Raw genomic sequence first — 24,151 nt, 5'->3', positions numbered from 1 at the left:
ACACACTTTAGTGCCTACAAGTGTTTTAATTATTAAAAATGTCATTTGGGAGCTGAAATTGGGAAAATTTGCGAATAAAATTGTTTTATAGCATATTTATTTATTTAAGATGAAAGAATCGTAGTTAGTTGTATGTATGATTGCTGATCTAATTATTAAAGCGTGGTAAAATAACATACTATTATTCATGAAGAGGTAAGAATTTTGCTACAACTGATGCTTGTGCATGCATTCACATTAACTAACAATTTTTTTTTTTTCTAACACTTACAGATTTAGTTACATCCTTTGCATTAAAATACAATCACGTACCCTAGACATGATAATAAATGAATTTGAATTCTCAAATTAATGTTTTGTTATTTGTAGGTGTAATATATGATATTTATGTTAATGTATAATCTCTATTTTATCCTTGGCTTTATGCGTATATTCAAAAGAGCTCTCTTTAGTGTTCCCTTATGAACTTTATATAGAGTTGATGGATATTCTTTAGACATATTTGGTTTGATTGTTTGTGCACTGAATTTCTGCAGAAGTGTCCCCATCCCCTCTGGCACAATTCTGAGTTTTTCATCAAGCTTCCTTTCAAAAAAAATGAAGATGTTAATCATACAAAAACAAGTTATTATGGTATGAATCCAAAACATTTGACACTTGCACGGGCGGAAATCTTTGAACTTTTGTCACAACATCTCATTGAACCAACCACTTCACATGGGTCGCTTTTCTTTGAGTCTCTGGCACAATTTATTATGTACAAAAAACAAATACACGAATATAATTAAAATTTCTAAAATTTTAAGGCTATCACCTCTCCACCAAGAAGAAGATGTATGTGTCTGTTTCTCTTAGATTTCTCTGCCACTTAATAAGCTTGAAGTCCAGATGAAACAAATAAGGATTTTACTTTTGGGTACTTAAAGGTAGACCTTACTTGATAATGTGGTGGAGAAGCCTAAGTTTGTGTTTGTTTGCTGGAATAAAGGTAGGTAGAAAAATAGGTGAGATTTTTATTAAAAAGCAAAATTTTTCATTAAATTCAAAAAACGTAGTTTGTTTAGTTAATGGGAGTAGAAAAGCTGGAGACAAGCCTCTTTAATTTAAAAAAACTTGTTTTGTGAGGGGGCATGCTAACTTACCCACCTCATGTCTTTTCAAAATCTCACAAAATAAGTGAAATTTTATAAAAAAATATAAAAAACTAAAAAATAAGACATACATTTAATATTTTGTTCGCAAAATTCATTTATGTTCGCAAAATAAGTAACACATGGAGGTGACATTTTTTTTTCATACCCATTTTTTCCCACTCTACCTTTACCAAGCACAACCTAAAAACGTAACATAAACCTTCATCCTAATACGTAGAGAATCCAGAAAAAAAATCCTTTAGGACATCAATGGGTTTTAATTTTTACTTCGGAAGAGGGTTGTCATTTTCTATTTAATAAACAGTAAAAGAAAATAATTAAAAAGTTAGTTTTACAAGAAAAGACGAGAAACATAAGAATTTTAAACCCGAAAGGTAGGTTGGACGGTTCGTGGGGCCTACTCAGAGTCGGTGACCGGGAGGACAGCAGCAAGCCAAAAAGGCGGAGTAAAGGTGGTTGGCGGCGGAAACATTACATCTCTCTCTCCGTCGCTCCAAGTTCCCATCTCTCATCAATCATCGTTCCCTCCGGAAACCGTATAATCATACGAAGCCAACGTATACACAGTACGTATTTGAATCCAAATTCATGTATAGCTAGCGTATTTAATGATTTTATTTAAAATCATAGTAATATTTTTACAGGAGAAGCACCGAAGCAGTCAAGCCAGGCCAGCCTAGGATACTTTTTTAAAAGTAGGGTGATTCGATAGCCATCTTGGATCATTCTTCATTTTTTCTCCTGCAACTCGATCTTTTTCTGGATTTTTGGAGTTCCATCTAAGCTTCGATTTCTCGTCCTGACTTTTGCCTAGTTTACGGCCAAATTTATTCGATGGGTATGTATTCGACTTCTTCTGTTTCTTGGCCTATCTGTTCTACTTGATCTGTTTTTTTAGGGGTGTTTTGTTCTTCTAATTAGTAATTTTCTTTGTATGATAATCGCTCCTTTTGGATGGTTTTGTGATCTAGGCTAATTTAATTCGTCTTACTTCACACAGTTCGAATGGTTCTTTAGGTCCTTGTCCCACCCTAATTTTCTTATTTCTGCTCTGGTCGGGACTGGGAATGGAGATTCTGCTGCTAATCATATGAGTTGAGCTTAGTATTTAATTTCACCTAAATATCATTTATTTATTCCGTTGATGCAATATCCAGATTGCAATTTCACGAAGAATAACGGTTGTGAGCTATCTAAGACTGGGTACTCGTCTTACCATTCGTCATAACAAGCTTGTGAACTTTAAGCTTTATATACCTTTCTACCTGTTATAAGGATTGTGGAGGAAATACAAAAGAGACTACACTGTATTTATTTAATTTTTTTTCTCTCTGGATAGTGTCTTTCTTCAATGATTAAGTGCAGCGGATGATGTGTAGTTTGAATGAGTTTATTTCAATTGACTCTCTACCACCTGGTACACTTCTTGTAGTATTCAAGATGTAACCACTAGTCATTGGGTAGCACGTTTGTCAAGGTCTTGAATCGGAAAAGAGGATCGATTCTTGTGAAATTAAACATTATGGGTAACATAGGCCACCAGAAAGATATATAATGCCGACAGGTTTTTTATTCGTTTGGTTGCCTGTGTAGGATATTGATGGTCAAATGTAAAGCTTCTTAAACTCACACTCTCTCTCTCTCTCTCTCTCTCTCTCATGCATAGATGCTTTAAATTTGGAAGAAAATCATTTTGCTGAGCAAATGCACTCTTCAAATTTAGCTGATACACTATTAGTCCATTAACTTCAATTTCATTAGAATGTATTATAAAAGTTAATTCATTGGTTTGACTGCTCCATTTAGCAGGGATGGATGAAGCTTCTTGCTCAACCCATCTCATTGATGGAGATGGTGCATTTAATATCACTGGGCTGGACAACTTCGCAAAGGAGGTGAATCTTGGTGCTTGTGGACTCTCCTATGCTGTGGTATCTATCATGGGTCCACAAAGTAGTGGTATGTATTTGCTACTGAATTTTCAAATCTTTTTTTTCTTGATATTTACTGGAAAATGTTATCTCTCAGTCTGCTTTTTGGTCATTCATTTTCAATATCTTGAATGTGTACATTTTCCACACTAGAGCAAAAATTATTCTTACAAATGAAGGCCAAAAAAACAAATCTTGTACTGTCAAGCTGGGACTTGGTTATTCTTCCACATGCTTGAATGAACCATCCTGAATTTGTTTTCCAATGCAAAATAACACAGATTTTGGTAAAGCCAGTAGGTATTGATGGATGGTTGTGAAAGTGTCTGCCTAGGTGGCAAGGCGGTTGAAAAATTGTCTTGCTTTACACTGTTTAATTGACGTGCTGTTTTTTTACTGCTTTTCCACATAGGCGCTACCGCTTTGTCGCCTTGTGTGTCTTTTTGCCGTTTGATGCTTAAACAACTATTTTTTTGACATTTTGTACATAGTAATTTTTCCTTTAATTTTTTTTAATCAAAATTGATTCTACAAAGCCGTATATAAATTTAATAGTTAGTCATTTCGGAATTGAGACCCAAACTGCAAGGGACCCCGTGTCCATTGGCAACAGAATGTGAAGCATGAACCATACTCAAATCGAGAATCATTGAATCATTAAATGGACAATGACTTGAAAATCGGAATAATGAGGTATATATTTTTTGGATGAATGTGATTATTGAATGTTTGTTTAGCTTGTTATAGAAAGTAGTTATATTGAAAATTTTTAAACCAACCGCTTTGGTTCGCCTTATTGCCGCCTAGGGGGACTGCTTTGTTGCCTAATCGCCTAAGCGGAGCCCCAACCTCTTTGGTCGCCTCGCTGCCTTGACAACCATACTAACCTACAATTTGCTTTTTGCCTGGAATTATCTGTAATAAGTTGGATCGTATTGTATTTTGGCACAATATAATTCTTTATCCATGAGAATAACTATTTAGTAGAACTCAGTATCTTTGTTGATTTATTTTAGAGCCCCAATTTGCAAACTTGGTGAAGTTACAAGGTTTGGTGGTTTAGTTGTGGAGTTTAAACTCTCTTGCTCACCACTGAATCAAACAACTGACCCTTGCCTATTCAACCAATTCCACCTCTTCAAGACAGTGAAAAAAAAAAAAAAAGAATTAGAAAAAATGTTTCTCAGTTCATAGTTATCATAAATTATCATGTACCGCCACATCTTGTACCATATGTGCAGATTCTTTGTATTCTAGGAGGCTGTGAACAAAGCATTGTTTGTTTTTCTATACCTGTTATTGTTCTTGACTTCTGTACCATTAGCATATAGATAATTGTAAACTATCATGTACATTGAATGAGATGAAGCATCCTCCCAGATGTTATGTGTGCTTTTCAATATTGTATCGATATGCATAGACTATAAATTTACTGGACTAGTGTTATTCAAAAAATATTTCATCTATCGTCTATGCTTTTGACAGGGAAGAGCACACTTTTGAACCATCTATTTCGTACCAACTTTCGAGAGATGGATGCTTTCAAGGGAAGGCAAGTGTTTTTTTCTCCTTAAACTTGAAATTATTTTCTTTGTTTTTGTTTTATTTTGTTTTTTGGGTAGGCATCATATCTGTGGTACTTGATGTTGAAATTGCACTTGTTCCAGATCTCAAACAACCAAGGGTATTTGGATGGCAAGATGTGTTGATATTGAACCTTGCACGATTGTCATGGATCTGGAGGGCACTGATGGAAGAGAAAGAGGAGAGGTGCTACTCCAAGTCATCTTTTATGTTACTGTGTATTGTTTACATGCATGCCACTTTATTTTAGCTCTTCTTGCTGGGGAGTTTTTTTGTTTCTGAAGCTTATTCCTTTCCAAAAGATACTACATTTTTGTTAGAACCATTTTAACTTGGACGTTTTATTTAAAAAATTCATGTCTATTGAGTGCACATATGTGCATGACAGTTTTTTTTTTGGTTTTTAAAATTTTTTTTTTGGGTTTGAGTTAAAATCCAGTTTTTTTTTTTTTTTTGGGGGGGGGGGTATGAGTTAAAATTCAGTTTTGTAATGTCTTTAGGTGTGAAAATTCCAACAACTGATTTTTTTTTTGGGGTGACATGAAGGGGGTTGATTGGTTGTCCTTGGAATTTGCATTTGTTGTCTTCTTCTTTGCTTTACTGGGGTATTAAGGATAAAAGCTTCTAATTGTATTTAATCTAAGAACCTTTCAGGCACATGATTTTGTGAAGTTTCAATCTAGTCTCTTATAGTATATGCCCAGGATTTGGTGAAGGGGCTAAGGTACTACATTTTTACTATGAGATATAAGATCTGGTTTTGAAGCTTTTGTATTATTTGCAGGATGATACTGCATTTGAGAAGCAAAGTGCCCTTTTTGCTCTTGCCGTTTCAGATATAGTACTCATAAATATGTAAGCCACGACTTTGAGATTATGAACACATCTTAAGTTTCTTTCATTGGATAATTTCTTCTTTCATGGGTGACATTTTGTTGTACACATGCTAAAATTATTCTGTCTAGGTGGTGTCATGATATTGGCCGTGAGCAGGCTGCAAATAAGCCTCTTCTAAAGACCGTTTTTCAGGTATCTTTTTTCCCTGGGATATATGGCGTCCAGGAAAGTTTGCTCAATGTCTGTTGCGTTGGTTGTTATCTTTTCTGATGATATTTCTGTACCAGGTCATGATGCGATTGTTCAGTCCACGCAAAACAACTTTATTGTTTGTTATACGTGATAAAACAAGGGTCTGTCCGCAGCTTCTGTCCCTTCTTTGCGAGTTGTAGCTTGTACAGCGTTATCTTGTTTTCCTTGATGGCTATTGATACCATATTTTTTTCTTCTTATCCTTAATTTTGCCATGCAGACTCCACTGGAAAGCTTAGAACCTATTCTGAGGGAAGATATCCAGAAGGTACTGAACCTAGTGATCCTTTCTGCATCTGTTGGGAACTTGGGGTTGATGGATATGCTTCTTTACCTAAGTTTTTTCTGTTCAGATATGGGACTCTGTTCCTAAACCTGAAGCACACAAAGAAACGCCATTGAGTGAATTTTTCAATGTAAGATCATGTGCTTCTCAGTTGACTGTATGTTCTTTATTCATTACTCATAAATGCTTACATGGTTGCAATTAAATGGATTATGACTGTATAAATAACAGGTTGAAGTAGTGGCACTTTCTAGTTATGAAGAAAAGGAAGAGCAATTTAGAGAGCAGGTACATTAGCTTATGGTGCATGGCATATGGTTTGTTGGAAATCAAATAGGATTTCTGCTAAACCTTTAAGCTTGTGAACATTTTGGAGATGATCTGCTTCATATATGGTCTTCTCTGTGTTGTTTATGAAGGTTTCTAGTTTAAGGCAGCGATTCTATCAGTCTATAGCTCCTGGTGGACTTGCTGGAGATCGACGGGGTGTAGTTCCTGCTTCAGGGTTTTCGTTCAGTGCGCAACAAATTTGGAAAATTATTAAAGAGAACAAGGACCTTGACCTTCCTGCTCACAAGGTAGACCTGGCAGATAATCAGTTTGTTGGATCCATTAAGTTAAAGATCGGATTGCCTCATGTATATGTAAACCACACCTTTTGTTCTCTGCTTGTAGGTTATGGTTGCAACTGTGCGATGTGAAGAAATTGCAAAGAAAAGTTTGACTCTTTCACTGCAAATGAGGTACTTGATGTGCACCAATCACCATCCAACATTTGGTTTTGTTTATCCTCTAATAGGCAACATTGATGACCATGGTATCTCTTTCTTTCTAACTATCCCAGGAATGGTGTCAGCTGGAAGAGACTGTCCAGTCTGGACCAGTTATAGGCTTTGGGAAAAAGCTGAGTGTAATTCTAAACACGGGTTTATCAGAGTGAGTGCTCCAGATTTATTGAAATACTAGATCTGTTGGTGGTGTTGTAAATGATACATTTATTAGTGCTTGTAATAGAATGATTTAGTTCAATTTCTCTCTCGAAGAAGACACATTATTTTTCTTAACATGTAACATTGCTTTGTGTGACTCTTAGCATTTGACTTTATGAGGTTATGTAGTTATGGTACAAACCTTTGCATGTCCATTCCTTCAACCATTACCAGGAGAAATTGATGGACTAGAGAAGGTTTGTGTTTCTTTGTATTGGTTTGTTAGGTTCTAAAGTTGATTCAGTAATGTTTGATCTTCTTCTCATGGTAAAATTTCACTTTAAAGTTGAGTTCTTTTTCTTTCTTTCTTCTACATAAATAAATTATTCTCTAATTTCAATAACTACTGGACTAGAAATATCTGCATTGCATTTCTGTTCCCTCTTATCTTGTTCAGAATTGTTGAAGTGTCACCTTTATGCTTTGATAATTCCTTTTCTCTATTCCTTATATTTTAATCATCTTGGTTTGCCCTTCTTTTGGTTACTACATCATGTTTGGTGTTGCCATGTTTGCATATGAAAGAGTTCACATGAGAAAAGAGGTGGCAGTAACTTAATGCAGAAGATTTCCAAAATCTACATTGTGTATGGGATTGATTTTGACTAGTGCTGGCTAAAATCTTGCATGTCATGGGCAAGAATGCAGGATGGTCTTCAAGTTGAGTTGGGGAAATTATTGTAATGTTTCCTATTATTATTATATTAGTGTTTAGGAGATAGTGAGCCTGGGACAATGTTTTAGTTGTACTATTTGATCCTGGTTGTGCGTTTGAAACTTGGATAGAGCCTCTATTAGTCTATTGAGAAGAAGGGGGTATGGCTGTGTATGTTTGCCCCCTGTGGTAGCAGGAGTTTCTGGTGCCAGAGTTGATTTGTCTAGAACAAAAACAATGAAAGGCCTAACCGCCTAACACAATCCTTAACAATTTAAGGTACATACTGGCTGTGAAGCTGAAATAATAAAGGAAACCAAAAACATTACTGGCTTATGGAATCCTAATCCAGCCTAAGTAAAACACATAATAGCATATTATGGGCCAATTACAGAGCAAAATCATTGGACTAAAGGCAACTCATATGACATATGTAACCGAACTGAAGCCTTATTTCTAATAAGATATGACCATTTAGGTGATTTAGCAAGTCACTCTTTTATTAAAACACTTTTTTTTCCTTTTTAGTTATAGCAAATTGCACCGACACCCCAAAACAGAGGCCATAATGCACTGACACCCCTTTATAAGTTTGAAAACTTCCATCCCCTTTTCTGTTAGAATGGTTAGTATTAAAGACAAAACGACCATTATACCCTTCCACAAGTTTAGGCTAATTTAAAAAAAAAAAACCCCATTAAACCACCCCCCCCCCCCCCCCCCCCCCCCCCCCCCCCCCCCCCCCCTGTTTTTTTTGCCCCCCCCCCCCCTGGGCCCGCGACCCCCCCCCCCCCCCCCCCCCCCCCCCCCCAAGCCGGTTGCTGTTGCCCGCCCGCGGGGAAAAAAGAAGACCCGGCCGTTCGATCCCCAGCCGGGGGGGGGGCCGCCCCCCGGCCCTTCTTCCTCTTAGTGGTGAGTGAAACAGGTTCTTCGGATTTTCCCAGCGTCTTGATGTCATGGGGTTTGGTTAAGAAATTCTTCTAAAACATACCCATGATGCTCGAACCCCCCCGCCTATCGAATTATTTATTTTTTATATTTGTCAGGGACAGGATTGTTAAAAAATTTAAAGCAGTAAGAATTATATTTTTTTCGGGGGTGGGCTGTGGTTCCCCCCCTTTTTTTTTTGTTTTTTTTTTTTTTTCTTTTTTCCTCCCACCGGGGCTGCAGTAAAACATCAGAGATCGACCTTAAAACAGAAAAAATGGCTTTCTTTTTCTACTAGAGTCTTGAAGAACATGAGGGAAGGGAAAGAGAATTAGGTGAAATAAGGGAAGATGAAATGAATTTAGGAAACCAGAGAGATGTAGTGAGCAGAAACGAGCAGAGGTGTGGTTGGCACTGATTAGAGTTCCTCGGGAGTGAGAGAAGAAGAAGCAAAGACGGAAATAGGTACAGCTACTTATCTCTCTCTCAATAAATTCTCCTCTTCGTTTTCAGGAGGTTGCTTCTCTCTCAGTTTCACCCTGCTACTCCCTACTTTCTTCACTCTCTGCTACTTCCATCTTGCTGGCTCCATTGTGTGCTATTCTCTCTATGGCTCCCTTATTCTTCTTATTCATTTTCTCTATACTGTTATTCATATTGTTCTGGACACAATTGCATCCCAAGAGAAATGAAGCGTCTTCCCTTATCCCTGATCTTCTTTCATTTCAGATTTATAATGTTGCTTCTTACCCAAGGGTGACCCCTTCTTTGGCACGTTGTGATCAACATTTAGGTGAGTGAAAATTACATTTGGCTTTCAGATCTAGTAATCATTTCTCCGTTGGAATCCATTTCATAATTCTCAAAACAAATTTCCGATTGCTAATTCAAGGGTTTTATGGGTTGGAATTGATAAAGCATTCAAGTATCAACCCTTCCTAAGAACTCATCTTAAGTTTGATTGAAACCCCAGAAATTTGGACCCTTACATTACTTGTCTTGCAAAGACCAGGCCTGTAATGAGGTTGGCTTTAAGCATATCTGCCTGGCGTTGTTTCAGTGGCTTTTCTCTAAAGCTTCGGAATGACTTTGCTGTTTACTGGAATTAATAGATCTGTGGATCAGTAGTATCCTACCAGGATTTCAGCTAAATTGGATATCATTTTTTACTTTCTTTCACTCTCTGCTATGTTGTTCTCACTGGCTGTGGAGGAATAAGGATGAGCTAAATGGAGAAGACAATTGGGTGTCGAAGGTATTCAGGTATTTCCAAGGATCTAAAAGGGTACTTTCAGGATTTATAAACAAAAATAATGGTGGTTTAATGGTGTTTAGTAATGGAATGGACTAATGTGTCCAATAAAAGTTTTCATTTTGGGGCATCTTTGCTTTTCAAAGATAAAGTAATTACAATCCTTCGCCTTCTACAACCATTCACCTTTCTGTACTCCTAAATGTTAGATGGAACACCAAAGAAGATACAGAAATAAACTAAAACTGAGTAAACAACACAAAGATTCAATGTGGTTCACATACCAATGCAATTTTTCCATGCCCACGGGTGAAGTTGAAGATGTTTTCATTGTTTATGGGAGGAAGTTAGACGAAGATTGCTCAAGGACACCCAGAATGTGGCTGCGAGCTCTCACTGGATATCCCAAGTCAGAAAAAAACCCCCCAAATCTCACTTGTGCTTTTAATGAAGATGGTAAAGCATATGAATTCTTCTCCAAACAGGATTGGTCTATCGGGTTGGGCCGTACCATATGCCAAATTGGTTGGAGTGGGTTGTTCTTCAAAATCAGGTACAAGAATTTGAGAAGTATACATCACTTAAAATCTTCTATCCACCATTGATCACCCTTTTCTATCTTCGCTATTCCATCTTATTTGTATCTGTTATTTGGGTTGTTTGATTTCTGATTTTATCTTGAAATTTTAATTTAAAATTATGTTAACATCTTTGATTTAACCTGGCCATTAGCTCCGAGATCTGATATGATCAAAATTTAGCCATCAGAATGGGAGCTCATCACTTAAATATTGACTTAAATTTATCTGCTTCAGACTGCACTTTGTATCTTGTTGGGAAGACCAGATTGTACTTTCTCTGCATGTGCCTACTCATTTTATGAGGGACTCAATATGATTACTATGCTTGTACAATCTTCTGATTAGTCTTTCTTTGCCTATAAAAAGAGTGGAATGTTTTGGAAAGATGTTGACTGGCTTCTTAGGAAGAGAAAATTTTACATGTATTGTGGGGTTTGAATCATTTATTGAATCTCTTTGTTATGTGCTTTGTTTGCTTTGTGTTAGTCTTTCTGCTGCAAAATTTATTTGTTGAGTTCATTCTTCAATTTGCAGGTATGATGCTGAAGCTGTATATTTTGAAGAAGGTGTCAGAACAGCTAAGCGGCAGCAGCTAGAGGCAAAATTGTTGCAAGTATTTACTTAAAAGCCTTCAACTCTTCTGGAACTAGAAATTCTCTCTGATCAGCAGAATAGTTAAAGGAATTGTCCAAAACATTTTGGAATTATAAAAGAAAAACTGTTCTTACCTATCTAGCAATAATAGGGACAGTGCTACAAGGATATTTCATTTATAAGTTATAACTAAGAATGATCAAGTTGGTGGGGATAGGGCTTGAGGTACATCATTAGTATATCATGTTTTAAAAAAAATTAGAATAATTTATGACCAGGGTTTAGAAGTCAGATGCTCATTTGGACCCTAAAATAAACTGTAATTGGTCTTAACATGTTCAGAAGAAAAATACAAGGAAGATCTGGGTTTAAGTTATATTTTTGTGAAATTACCAAAAAGGTTTGTTTTGGTTGTCATTTTTAAGCTAAACCATGCAAGCTATTTAGTCAGGGGTGATCCCTCTGACCAGTTGGTGTTTTGGTTTACTGGAAGGATACATTTGATTTGGAGGGTCACTGGAATTGTCTTCTGTGATAATATGAAATTCTTTTCTTATGCTTCACTCAAGTTTTTTGTAATTGAAGCTTGTATCATTGAGTTATGGGTTGCCTGATGCAAGACTGCATCACTGTACCCATACTCCCCCCCCCCCCAACCCACCAAAAAAATAAAAAAAAAAAGGGAGAGGGGGAGAGAGAGAGAGAGAGAGAGAAGAAGAAGAAGAAGAAGAAGTTGCTCATATTTTCTCATTGCTTTTTTTCTGATGAATATTTCAGCTAGTCCAACCTGCCTACCAGTCAATGCTGGGCCACATACGGTCTGGAACTCTGGATAATTTTAAGGAAGCATTTGAGAAGGCTCTGAATGGAGGGGAGGGATTTGCTCTTGCTGCAAGTCATTGTGTTCAGTCTTCAATGGATGCATTTGATGAAGGAATTAGAGGTACAGTTGGAAACATTCTTGCTGTGTTCCGTTTATAATCTTGTCTCTTAGACTCTGAGTAGGTATAGACATTGTAGTTTCATTGTTTCCTTGGGTGTTTCTGTCTGTTATTTGTTTTCTTGCTAGCTTTTAGAGGTCTTAACTTAAGCTTAGTCATCCACTAGATTAATATATTCTGTAAAATTGTGGAGACCTCAGCACCTCCATGATGTTTTATTTATTTTACACAATATTTTTTTACCACAGCTCTGGAGTGTTCCTGGAAAAGAAAAATAGTTTTTGCTAGTGATTAAAATGACTAATGATTCCTTTGCTCACATATTCTTCTATTCACTTCCCCTTTATTACTGTAGTTTTGTGGCACTGTTTGGTGATAATCGGAGAGAAAACTACCCTAGTTCAGGATGTTTGATGCTGATGCAAGAGCAAACATTGATCATTTGAAGTATGGAGGATTCAATCTCTCTATGGTTGTCCATCCCTGTTTTTTTTTCAAAAATACCAAAACCAAAACACTTTCTGTAAGACTCCTACGAAGAGTGCTCATTGTTCAAGATAAAGACTTAACCACGTATGGTATGGACACTCTTCTTTTAAAATCTTGGTGGTGGTGGTGGTGGGGGGAGGGGGCGGTTTGAGTTTACCAGCAGTCCAAAAAGACCCTGAAATATTAGGGGAAGTTTCTGGCTTGATGGAATATTCAGTGGACCTTCAATACTGCCTTGGTAGTAAAACCGGAAGAGGCATGCCACCACTTATAGTGTTCATCATACATGAATTAGACTAGCTACCAATTGCAAAGGAACTTAAAAGAACTAGAACTGTGGAAACTTCACTATCCATGTAGAGTAGAAATCTGCGGAGTACTGAACCTTCTGCTGGCAGCATAGGTTCTGCCTTTTCCATCAAAATTTTCTCTTATCAAAACTAGTTTTTTGTGTGTAATATAGCAACCCTGGAAAGAAGAAAAAAAGGAGGTGTCTTGAGTGGGAAGAAAGGCCTCACCCAGAAACAGTAAATATACTTCAATTGGTTCTCAGATTTGCTGGAATTTTAGAGTGATGGTAAAAAAAAAAAAAAAAAAAAAAAAAAAAAAAAAAAAAGAAAAAGAAAAAGAAAGAAGAAGAAGAAGAAAAAGAAGAAAAGAGAGGAGAAATCTAAGAGGGGAAGAAGATAGTGTAGCCTCTCTCAGATTTGGTCTCTCATTGATGGACTCTTGCAGCATCATAATCTGTCACCAAATAAAGGAAAAGGCTATATTTCCTTTTTTTTTGGCCCCCTCAATCTCATTAATCAAATTCATGTACAAGGCGGTAGCATTTACAGTCTTGTATAGAACACAAAAAGATTTAAACACAACCCTCTCTCTTGCGGATTATGAGAAATCTATCTCCCTGGACCTATCTTCCCCTTATTTCCCAGGAAGAAAGCTTTCTTCGTCAAAAGGCGAGAATCAAATGGCTCGAGCTTGGGGATGCCAATACTGCCTATTTTCACCGCTCCCTTAAAGCCCGCCTTAATTTCAATTCCATCCCTTGCCTCCTCTCTAGGAACGGCTCGTGGGTCTATGATCCCCTTAGTATCAAGGCCGAAGTCACTTCCTTCTTCTCCCATCTTCTCTCCCCTCTTCTCCCCCCCCTCCCCACCTCCCATCTCAACTAAATTTGTTGACCCCACTTCCATTGATTCCCTTAGTTTCATCTGCTCTCCCGAGGAAATCATCTCGGCCATCTGCTCCCATAAGGCTAACAAAGCTCCTGGCCCTGATGGCTTTAGTATGGGATTCTTCTTGGCTTCTTGGGACTTCATTGTGGATGACCTCTTCCATGCGTCCGTAGTTTCTTCTTCAATCCCTCTAAACTTTCCTCCATTAACCATACCTTCATCTGCCTTATTCCAAAAAAAACCCGGGGCCACTTCCCTCTCTGACTTTCATCCCATCTCTCTTTGCAACCTCAACTGTAAATTCATTTTCAAAGTCCTTGGGAACTGAATCATGGGAGTCATCCCCTCTCTTGTTAGCCCCAATCAATTTGCCTTCTTCTTTGGGCGTAGCATTTCGGATAACATTATCCTCTGTGTGGAGATTGTTCATGGGTTTTATAGAGTTGACCACTCCCTGGCAACCCTCCTTAAGGTTGACCGCCACAAAGCTTTTGACTCAATTCGTTGGGATTTCATTAGTGTAGTCCTCTCTGCAATGGGCTTCCCCCCTCTCCTTGTCCACTGGATTGAGATATGCATTTCTACCCACCATTTTTCTATCATCACCAATGGTTCCCCTCTGGATATTTCCCCTCCCGGGTCAATATTCGTCAAGGTTGTTGCCTCTCTTCCCTATCTTTTCTCCTTGGCTCTTGAGGTCCTCTCCCACCTTCAAACCAAAACTTATCAACGTCTCATCTTCCCTATTCCTAAATGCAAATCCCTAAAGCTCATCCATCTTGCGTTCATGGATGATCTTATGATTTTCGCTAAAGCTGATCACTCCTCCATCTCTTCCATTCTTGAGGCCCTCTCATCCTTTGAATCCCTCTCTGGTCTTTGGGTCAACTTGGAAAAATCCTCTCTCTCTTTCTCTCTCTCTCTCTGAGTCTCTCTCTCCGGAGTCTTTGTCCGCCATTCCTTGCTTCTCCTCCTTATTGGTTTTAGGTCGGGGTCCTTTCCTGACACCTACCTCGGCTTTCCCCTCATCCCTAGCCGCCTCACTCGCCATCATTGTTCGCCGATGCTCGACCATATCCCCAAAAAATTCCAACTTTGGAAAGTTAAACTCCTCTCCTTTGTTGGTTGAGTGGTGCTCAGCCGTTATGTTTTCCAATCCTCCTATCTCTATTGGTGTGGAATCTTCTCCATTCCAAAATCCACTATCTGGGCCATGAAATCATTCTGTTGTGCCTTCCTTTGGAAAGGTCACGAATCCTCCAATTTCTCCATCCCATCAGCTGGATTTTTGTCTGTCGCCCTAAATCCAAAGGGGGATTGGGCATTTGCAGGATTTTCGATATCAATCTTGCATGCCTCATGAAACTCATCTGGAAAATTGCCTCCAAACACAATTCCATCTTGGTTTCTTGGGTTTACTCTCACTTGCTAATTCTGGACTCCATTTGGACTGTCTCCATCCCTACTAACCCCTCTTGGGTTTGGAGAAAGCTTATGCTCCTTCGTCCCCGAGCCCTTCCTGCTATCTCTACCCAAATCTCCTTTGGATCCTCCACCTCTTTCTGGCTAGACCCTTGGCATCCGTCGAGCATCTTCTTTAAAATTTTTGGGCCCCGCTTTGTCTATGATATCCGTATTCCCAAGCTCACCACTCTCTCTACTTTCATCTCTAATGGTTCTTGGTCCCCTCCCCCCCCCCCCCAAGACTCACATAAGTGTGGAACTCTCTCCCCCTACTAGTGACACCTCTCTTAGTGACATCGCTATCTGGCTTCCCAAACCCACGAAGCTCTTCTCCACCTCTTCTGCTTGGAACCTTATTAGACACCCCTCCACCCCGACCCCTAGGCCCCCTAGTTTGGTTCAAAGGTCACATCCCCTTCACTCCCTCACTCCCCCCCCCCCCCCCCCCCCCCCCCCCCAAACCCCCCAAAATCTGTTTAACCCTAACTCCCTCCTAGAGAGGACCTTGAGCACCTTTTCTTCTTATGCCCCTTCTCCCACTCTCTTTGGGAGAAAGCCCTTGCTTCCATTTGGCCTAGGTTGAGGCGCTCTTAGGGTTTTTGTTCGAGATTGGGCCTTGGTGCTTGAGAGTTTTCTCTGGCTCTTCCCTTTGTGACCAAGTTGGCAAGCTTGTGTTTGGTGCGATTATCCACCACTTGTGGTGGGAGTAAAATCTTAGGCGATGGACCTCCAAATCTTGATCCCTTGACATTATTTGGAAGGCCATTTGTTTTGAGGTATCATCTAGACTTCTCTCTTTTCCCCACCCCCCAATGATTGACTTCCCTAGAAATATAGGCTGATTGTTAGTTCCTGGAGTCTCACCTCCCCCTTTAGGCCTTCCTCTTGAAAGGCTTTGGTTCCCCCCCTTCTCTCCCTTTGTATTCTTGGAGTTGTTGTTTCAATCTAATTATTTATTCATCCAAAAAAAAAAAAAGATTCAAACACTTGGAAAAGCAAGGTCTGACCCAATACTCAACTAATAAGATAGCACAGACTGATGTGAAATGAAATGAAAGTAATGAAGGAAATTGACATGACTCTTTAACTAAACTAGTTAAGTAAATCCTGTATTCCTTCTTTATACCCTTATTTTATGCTCATTTAATTGGCCCAATACCAAGAAAACTCATAGGATTTAAGGCCCAATACTTACACAAGCCAATCTAAGGCTAATTTCCAATAAGGCAAGCCCTTTAGGTGGCTTCATTTGCGTCAGAAATTGAAGCATAGAGATACCACATGGCTAAGGTTCTCCAGCGGAACTTTTTAGGTGTTTCATGTTTGAGTTTGGTTTATGTGTTGGTGTATTAGGTTTGATCAAGTTAAATTTTCCTCACCATACAACTGGCAATAATTTCAGGAAATGCTATGGTGCTTTTTTTCTTTATCAAATTCTTGTTCTGCTTTGGCTGGAACTACTTTTTTTTTCTCCTTTTTCGGGGGGTGGGGTGGGGGGATTGCAGGTTTATATTTAAAGTGGTGTTTCATTTACTTTACAGATGCTGCCATCGAACAAGCAAACTGGGACCCATCAAAAGTTCGAGATAAGCTTCGGCGTGATATAGATGCTCATGTTGCCTCAGTCCGTGCTGCCAAACTGGCTGAAATTACTGGATTGTATGAGGTGTGAGAAAATGGGTTTGCATCCGTGAATAATTATAGAATTAGCTTTGCTTTCTCCATTCCACATCCAGTTGTGATTAAAGATGAACTACTTTCTGGCAGGGTAAACTGAATATGGCACTGTCAGAACCTGTGGGAGCTCTTCTGGAGGCAGCTAATGATGAAACATGGAAATCAATAAGAAAACTTCTTGAGCGTGAGACAGAATCAACTGTCTCTGGGTTTTCTAGTGCGCTTTCTGGCTTTGACATTGATCAAGAAACATTGGAGAACATGCTTGCAAGCCTAAAGGACCATGCAAGAACCGTGGTTGAAACAAAGGCAAGAGAAGAAGCTGGAAGAGTCCTGATCCGCATGAAGGACAGGTAGAAACTCTTTGCAGTGTTTATGGACCAAGCTATATTTGATTTTACCCAGTGTGAATGACCATGGGAAACTGTTTCCAGGTTTTCAACATTGTTTAGTCATGATGCTGATTCAATGCCAAGGGTTTGGACAGGGAAGGAAGACATCCGGGCAATCACAAAAACTGCTCGTTCTGCGGTATGTTATGACTTGGAGTAGTTTTCTGTTTTTTGTCAGTATTTGCATCTCTTGAGTGTTTTCTCTTTACTTCTTTTCAGTCCTTGAAGTTGCTTTCTGTGATGGCCGTGATTGGTTTGGAGGAAAATACTGATTACATTTCCAATACTCTGTCAACTTGCTCTGTTGGATACTGCAAATAGTGAGAAGATAAACAAGAGCATCTCAATTGTTGACCCACTTGCATCAAGCACTTGGGAAAAGGTAGTTATTTGTAGCTATGGTTTTTTGTCATTTATTTTTGCATATTCAGTGAACAGGATCCGAGAAATCGAGAAAAGCTAAAGAGTTTTGAATAAAGGACGAATAAAAATTGCCTGCCATCTTTTGGAAGAATCATCAAAAACCTCCTTCAAGTGGAAACTTCAAACTCAGTGGAACTTAAACATGATACCTCAATTCTTAATATTCTATGAAACCCTTCCTACGGTATCTAGAGATGCCCCACTTGGTGGCTGCTGGAAATTGCCGAGATAGGGAAAGGTTCTAGAAAAGAGATTACTGGAGTTGCAGCATCGCTGGAGATGCTGAGTATGTCAGAATAACTGAGTTGGAAAAATGGGGAACATCAGTGTTATGAGAGATCACTACAGTGGCAGACAATCTCTGGTCTGATTGTCTAATCTAAGCCTACTCTTCAAGAGATAACAAACTAGACCACAGTTGAATGTGTTGCCTACCCTGGCAGTAAGACCATGGATTATTGTGGCCAGCTCTTGGGATTGATTCCTTTCTGCATCCTCCGCTTCATAACCCTCCAACCACACTCTTCTTAAAAACATGTGCAGGTAATTTGGAGAATATTTGGTTTTGTTAAAAATTCAGACTGGGTTCAATTTATTTAAAAGAACTAGAAAGAAAACGTATTTTTACTGAGTTTCTGATTGTGTAATGGTGTGGGAATACTTGTACTCAAAAAGATTCAGTCTTTAAGAATAATTAGAGAATAAGCAGGTTTGAGTATGAGATGGTTATTTTATGCCAAAAAATAGCTGAATCTTAGAAACCGTCTTTCATCCATTGTGTAAGGGCTTGTACTGGGTTATGTTCGTTTTTGTAATTTCATTTATGAATTTATTAAATAATGTGTACGTCCATAATCGCATATGGACTCCATAATTGCAGTTAAACCATCCACCTTACCTTATGGCGATTTTTCCCCAGTTACCTTATAGTTTGGATGTACTAGATTGGGGAAAGGGATTAACATGGGAGTGGGAGTGAAATAGGGAAAGAGTATCTTTTTTTATGCTTAAAGAACTGAGTGAGAGAGCTTGATGTTTTGAATGGTATCCGTTACTTTATGTAGCTGACAAAAACTTGCTATGTTAAGATGTCTATTAAAAGTAAAAGGCTGTCCTGGTGTACATGGTTCTCGTTACTGCAGAATCTGGGAGGGCAACTGTACACAGCCTTTGCCCTGTTCTTCATAGAAGAGGCTGTTTCCAAGATTTGAACTGGCAACTAGTAGGTTCTAATAGCCCAACTTTTACTGTTGCACCAGCCACCAAGGCTATCACTATGTTCATATGTCTGAATCTTTACAGCTAATGCACTGGGAAACTTCTTGGTTATACCCATGTATCTTTCTTTTGGTGGTAAACAAAACAGATAATTTTCTGCCTGTGCTATATGGTCAGGAACATAAATTTTCTTTATCTTAATTCACTAAATAGTTGTGTTTGGTTCTTAATCTCAGGTTTCTGCATCAAAAACTTTGATTACACCCGTCCAGTGTAAATCTTTGTGGAGGCAGTTCAAGGTAGAGACAGAATACAGTGTCAGTCAGGCCATTGCTGCTCAGGTATGCTTTAGTTGGTGCTATGATTTGGTCAGTTATTTTTTCTCATAATTTGTCATGGCAATTTCTTTTCTCGTTTAATGAGCTCTTGTTCCAGGATTTAAGAGGGCTATTTGGTTTTGCAAAATTGTCTTTGAATAGTGATGGTTAATAGTTTGGTTGAAACACTGAGGGGGTTTAGCCATTCCCTCTTTCCTTTCCTTCTCTCTGATAAGTACACTTGAAAATTTCCAACCAAATAGTGAAATCTTGCACTTGGTTGACATAAGCTTATCCATACTAATCTTAAACTGTGTATGGGGAGGTTTGAATCAGTAATTGACACCTATGTGTAGAACTGGTTATTCTGTTTGTATTGAATGACCATAGAGTATCTGTTGGTTTGAGATTTCTTTTGTGATGCGTGATGTGTGATGCAATTATCCTGTTGGCTGCATGTCAGTATACTGAGAAATTTGATTGGCTTGTTGTTAAGTATTTTAAATTTTCATTGGCAGGTCGAGTTGAGCCAATGCCACCATCCTGAAGTTGCCAGTTCATTAATTTTCTCTTTCTCCATAAGCCAAAATGCTTCTCTCTTTTTTGATATGATGATGTACTTGACTTCTCAATTCAAGATATCCATTTTGGCGGTTCATTAATTTTCTTTTTCTTCATAAACAAAAGGGCTTCGGTGTTTTGTGATATAGTGACTACATGTTACATGACTCCTCTATTTAAAATTTCCAGTTTCTGGTGCAAAATGCTATGAGTTTGGCATTCTTTGTTTCAGCTTCTGCACTTTTAAATAATAAGGTGTGACTTGTGTCATGGAATGAATTTCCAATGCAGAACAGAGTTTTGCTGGATTTGATATGGATAAAGAAAATTGATTCTGCATGGACACTGCCACAGTTTGTTGCATCTTTCATTTTTGAAAGTTTTCTAGAAAACTTATTCTACTGACTGCCATGATGCCGATCTTGTCGCTCCCAGGAATGTTGTTTTCCTGGAGGACCCTCTGGGTGACTCCGGCGAAGTCTCTGATTTTTTTCAGCTTCCGGGCAACAGCCCTATCAAGCTGCCGCTGCTCCCAGGCAGCCTTTCCCCTGTCCCTCTCATTGGGTTGGTTGAGGGCAGGTGCTTCCAGCTCCCCCCCTCCTTGCGGTAGGTGCCCCGGGGTTCGGTCGGTCGATGGTGCAGCAGAGGAATTTCCCTCGTTATCTGAAGAGGGGTTTAGATATTGCCTCCAATTCCCAGAGCCGGAAGTGGAAGATGTGCCATGTTCAGCTTAGAGCTTGCATCTTCATCTTCTTTGATTACATCTTTTCAGTTGTTGCTGAGAATAAAATATAAGCAAATATTTCTGTGTATTCAAGTATTTTGATTTTGTAGTATTGTTGAGTGCTAGTTATTTCTGTAGATGTCTGTGAATATGCATTGCTGATGATAGTGGTTTACTTTGTTTTGTTGTCAGTAATTGCTGGATAAACTTCTTATACCTGTCATTTTGACAAAATTCTTATTTTCTAAGGAATCTTGATTGGCCTTTCCCCTCTCCTTTTGAACTTTTCAGGAAGCCAGCAAGCGCAGTAACAATTTCTTGCCTCCTCCATGGGCAATTGTGGCAATGCTTATCCTTGGCTTCAATGAATTTATGACACTTCTAAGGTAGTTTACTCTCTGGTGATATCAAAACTTCCTAATCTTAATTGTAGTTGTACATTAATCTCATGTTTGTTTAATTGATTGCAGAAATCCTTTATACATTGGTATTATTTTTGTTGGTTATCTACTATTCAAAGCTCTGTGGGTCCAGCTAGACATCTCAGGGGAATTCCGCCATGGTGCTGTGAGTATCCTAAATGATATGTTGAAGTGTGACCTTATTTTGGGACAATGTTTCATGTTTAATCGACCCGACCTCAGACATTATCGCCCCTTGCCCAGTCTTACTCCAAGGCGTTTTAAAATTGTCTTCCCTTTTGTCTTTTGTGAATGCAATTATTGTCCCCAAGGGGAAAGAAGAGCTTGAAAATAAGGCTGATGACCTTATCCTTGGCATTCTCTTGCTGCAGCTCCCAGGGCTTCTGTCATTGTCTACCAAGTTTCTTCCTACTGTGATGAATCTTCTCAAGAAACTAGCAGAGGAAGGCCAAGTGCCAGCATCTGCTGATGCTCAGAGAAATCCTGCTGCAGAATCAAAGAGTTCGGGCAGTGGGGCACATGTTCATAGCAATGTTACATCGGCTGCATCATCTAGTCTAACATCCTCTGAGAATGGAGTTGAGTATTCAAGTCCTTTACAAGAAGATAAGGTGAAAGCAAATTAATCTTTTTGTCAGCTATATCGTTGTTGGTTAAGCCCATGCAAATGCAACTCTCCCTCATCAGAAGTGCTACCGTTTTGCTTACTTTGCGGTGGAAACAAAAGTAGAGATAGTTCGGTCACGTCAATCAAAACTGATCTGCACTTGTGATCGTGCTGGAGAGAAGATTTTGATTTATATTTATATTAAGAGCTTCAGATTGGGGGGGCCTGTGTTTTGGTTAAGAAATGCCCCCAATTAGTGTTCCTATAGTTTGGTTTATTGTTTAATTTACTGTTTTGACATATCTGTATTTTTTTTTTGTTAAGAGATTTGACATATGTGTAGCTTGTCCGAATAAAGGGTCAGAGGGCAAGGGCAGGTGATCCTGACCATCTTTTGGATTGTTGCACATTGGATGTATTTTTCCTATTTTGCTGAAAAAAAATTGCCAAAGAGATGGGTATTGTGTTAAAATTAATTTGGTTTTGTTGTATTCAGAATTAACTGGGGTTTATAATGACGCAAAAATATTGAGGCCATTTTTATTTGGGTAAAGATATGCCTCTTTGATCTCATGATTGATGATTCAAGACTTTTTTTTTAAGGACAAATTGCATATAATTGCTCTGTGTTTGCAATCAATTGCATCTATTATTTCTAAAAAGAAGTTAATTACAAATGTTCCTTTGTTGCTTTAAAAATTTATAATTGACTTTTTTTTTCAGGAATAATAGATATAATCGATTATAAATATAGGGAATTTATATGTAATTTGTTTATAGTTATTTATTTTAATTCGACTCTGCTCCAGTTTGGAACCAGAATCAGTTTAAATTAGATTTCTGGAAGAAGATAATCCATAACTTCATTTAATCCTGCATTGGTTGGGAGTTGGATGCATTAGTCTTGTTTATGAGATTCCACGTCCTTGTTAAAATAGATTCCATCAACATCGGTGTCCAAAGGCCAAGTGCAAGAGTGGGAGAGTGGTAAATGTCTACCAACTGAGAGGAACACGGCCAATTCATCGCGCTCGAAAGCTATAGGGCCTTCGGGCTAGAAAATCAGCAACATTGTTTAATCTTCTAGGTAGAAACATGAGCCTAAAGCCCAAAAACATTAATATAATACTTATTATATCCTCTACAATTGTTAACAACTAGACTCGACGTCCAAGTAATCAAAACAATTAACAATTGCATAAAGATGACCTAACCTCATTGCTACCGCCTCACCTTCCAGTGCCGAATAAAACTCCTGAGGTTCAGATAAAGCCAGCAACGGTTCACCAGTGCTGTCCCTGAACACGATCCCTATTCCTCCTTTTTTTTCTTCTTCACTTTAAATGCAGTTAATGTTCAGTTTAAGATAGGGAAGAGTTAGTGGCTGCCATGCATGTTGGATTATTCCTGGTTGTGTTCCATTCGGGATGTCCGTATTTTGAGGAGGTTTAGAGAGGGCCCAAAATTCGTTGTGTGCTTTAATCATTTCTTCTATTGTCTATCTTTTACTTCTTGAAACTCTTGCATTTCTGGCTTTCCAAAGTGTCCGAAAGACATTACCGATCTTGCCGCTTCCAATATTGTGAGCTTGATGTGTATTTTTAGCTGATAATTTAGGATCCGTCATTAGCTGTGAAAAATTTTGTATTAAGAAACACTTTTGATGCAACAACTATTCATTCCATTGATTTTTGAAAGTAAAATTTGAATGCTAAGTTGAAATTAAGTAAAACAATTTATTAAGAGTATTTATGCAATTTGATACTCTAAACATCACAATTGAAATTTTAGTAAATTTTCTTATGATTTCTATATTTGTTTCAAGAGGCAGTTTTATTAAAATGCAGACAGGTATTGTTTTTACTTGTAGAAACAAATTTTATCAAATACCTAAAAATATATTTTTATTTTTCGAAACACTCATAATTGTTTCTAAATGTTTCTTGAAACAGAAAGGAATTGGCATATGGGTTCCCTTGAAAAATTGTTCTAGTACTTACACTTGATTCAAATTGATTTTTCCGAAGCCTATTTTTGTTGTTGCTTTCTTACTTTGTGTCCTACGGTTTGGCCAAATATAATAGTGGGACAAAATAACAGACAATGGTGATACCTTAAATCATGGTATGAGAAAATCTTCATATATTTTCATAAGGCAAATGAAACTCCAAAGTGTGGTCCATTCTTTATTTTATTTTATAAAAAAACAAAAATTTATAAGCACATCAGTCCTTAGTAATACATAATGCAGCGCTGGATTGGTACTAGTATTTAAGTTCTGTCCTACTTTAGAGGCTATAGTATATGCTATGTTAGTAAAAGTGGTTTAAGAGGGTGGGGGATTTCAAGTTACAAAACAATGCTTGTTGGCCTTTTAGTTAGGATGTCCACCAAAGATGTAGTTAAATGTAGTGGCCATGCTATTTTTTTAGGTTTTGGTAGCATGTTGAGAAATTCTAGGATGTTGCACCAGATTTCTTTAATTGGTATCTTTGTTGTTGTTGTGTACTTCAGTCTTTTTCGAATTACCACCATTGCTGCTTCCATCTTGTTGAGGTTTTGATCCGTTTATGCTTTTATATTATTTATTCTTCCTGTTCAGCTATCCCCACATTCCACCCTATAGGCCAGCATCATATACCCTTGCACACAAACATGGAAATGAGTTTGGTATATATTGATCAATTAATACATTG

The 24,151-nt window shown here is 38.2% G+C and overlaps 1 protein-coding gene across 1 annotated transcript; it reads left to right on the top strand.

Moving 5' to 3' along the window:
- The first annotated feature begins 1,643 nt into the window (after nt 1-1,643).
- On the top strand, nt 1,644-22,014 carry LOC149021620 (protein ROOT HAIR DEFECTIVE 3-like). Its single transcript, XM_089149842.1, is given in 26 exon segments — nt 1,644-1,720; nt 1,799-1,992; nt 2,964-3,113; nt 4,571-4,637; nt 4,753-4,855; nt 5,454-5,524; nt 5,635-5,698; nt 5,794-5,859; nt 5,979-6,026; nt 6,112-6,174; nt 6,276-6,332; nt 6,464-6,622; nt 6,720-6,753; nt 6,756-6,787; nt 6,889-6,980; nt 10,983-11,061; nt 11,820-11,985; nt 16,656-16,780; nt 16,882-17,144; nt 17,226-17,322; nt 17,403-17,480; nt 17,482-17,565; nt 19,061-19,165; nt 20,718-20,812; nt 20,897-20,993; nt 21,220-22,014. Coding segments are annotated over 25 exon segments (2,454 nt in total). The 5' UTR covers nt 1,644-1,720; nt 1,799-1,988; the 3' UTR covers nt 21,475-22,014.
- The last annotated feature ends 2,137 nt before the right edge of the window (nt 22,015-24,151 follow it).

The sequence above is a fragment of the Hakea prostrata genome, chromosome 3 (genome assembly GCF_041222555.1).
Source record: "Hakea prostrata isolate BN-2017 chromosome 3, UWA_Hpros_2, whole genome shotgun sequence".
Classification (NCBI taxonomy): Eukaryota; Viridiplantae; Streptophyta; class Magnoliopsida; order Proteales; family Proteaceae; genus Hakea; species Hakea prostrata.
Note: the sequence above shows the minus strand (reverse complement) of the source record. Positions and strands in the feature narration are given on the sequence as shown.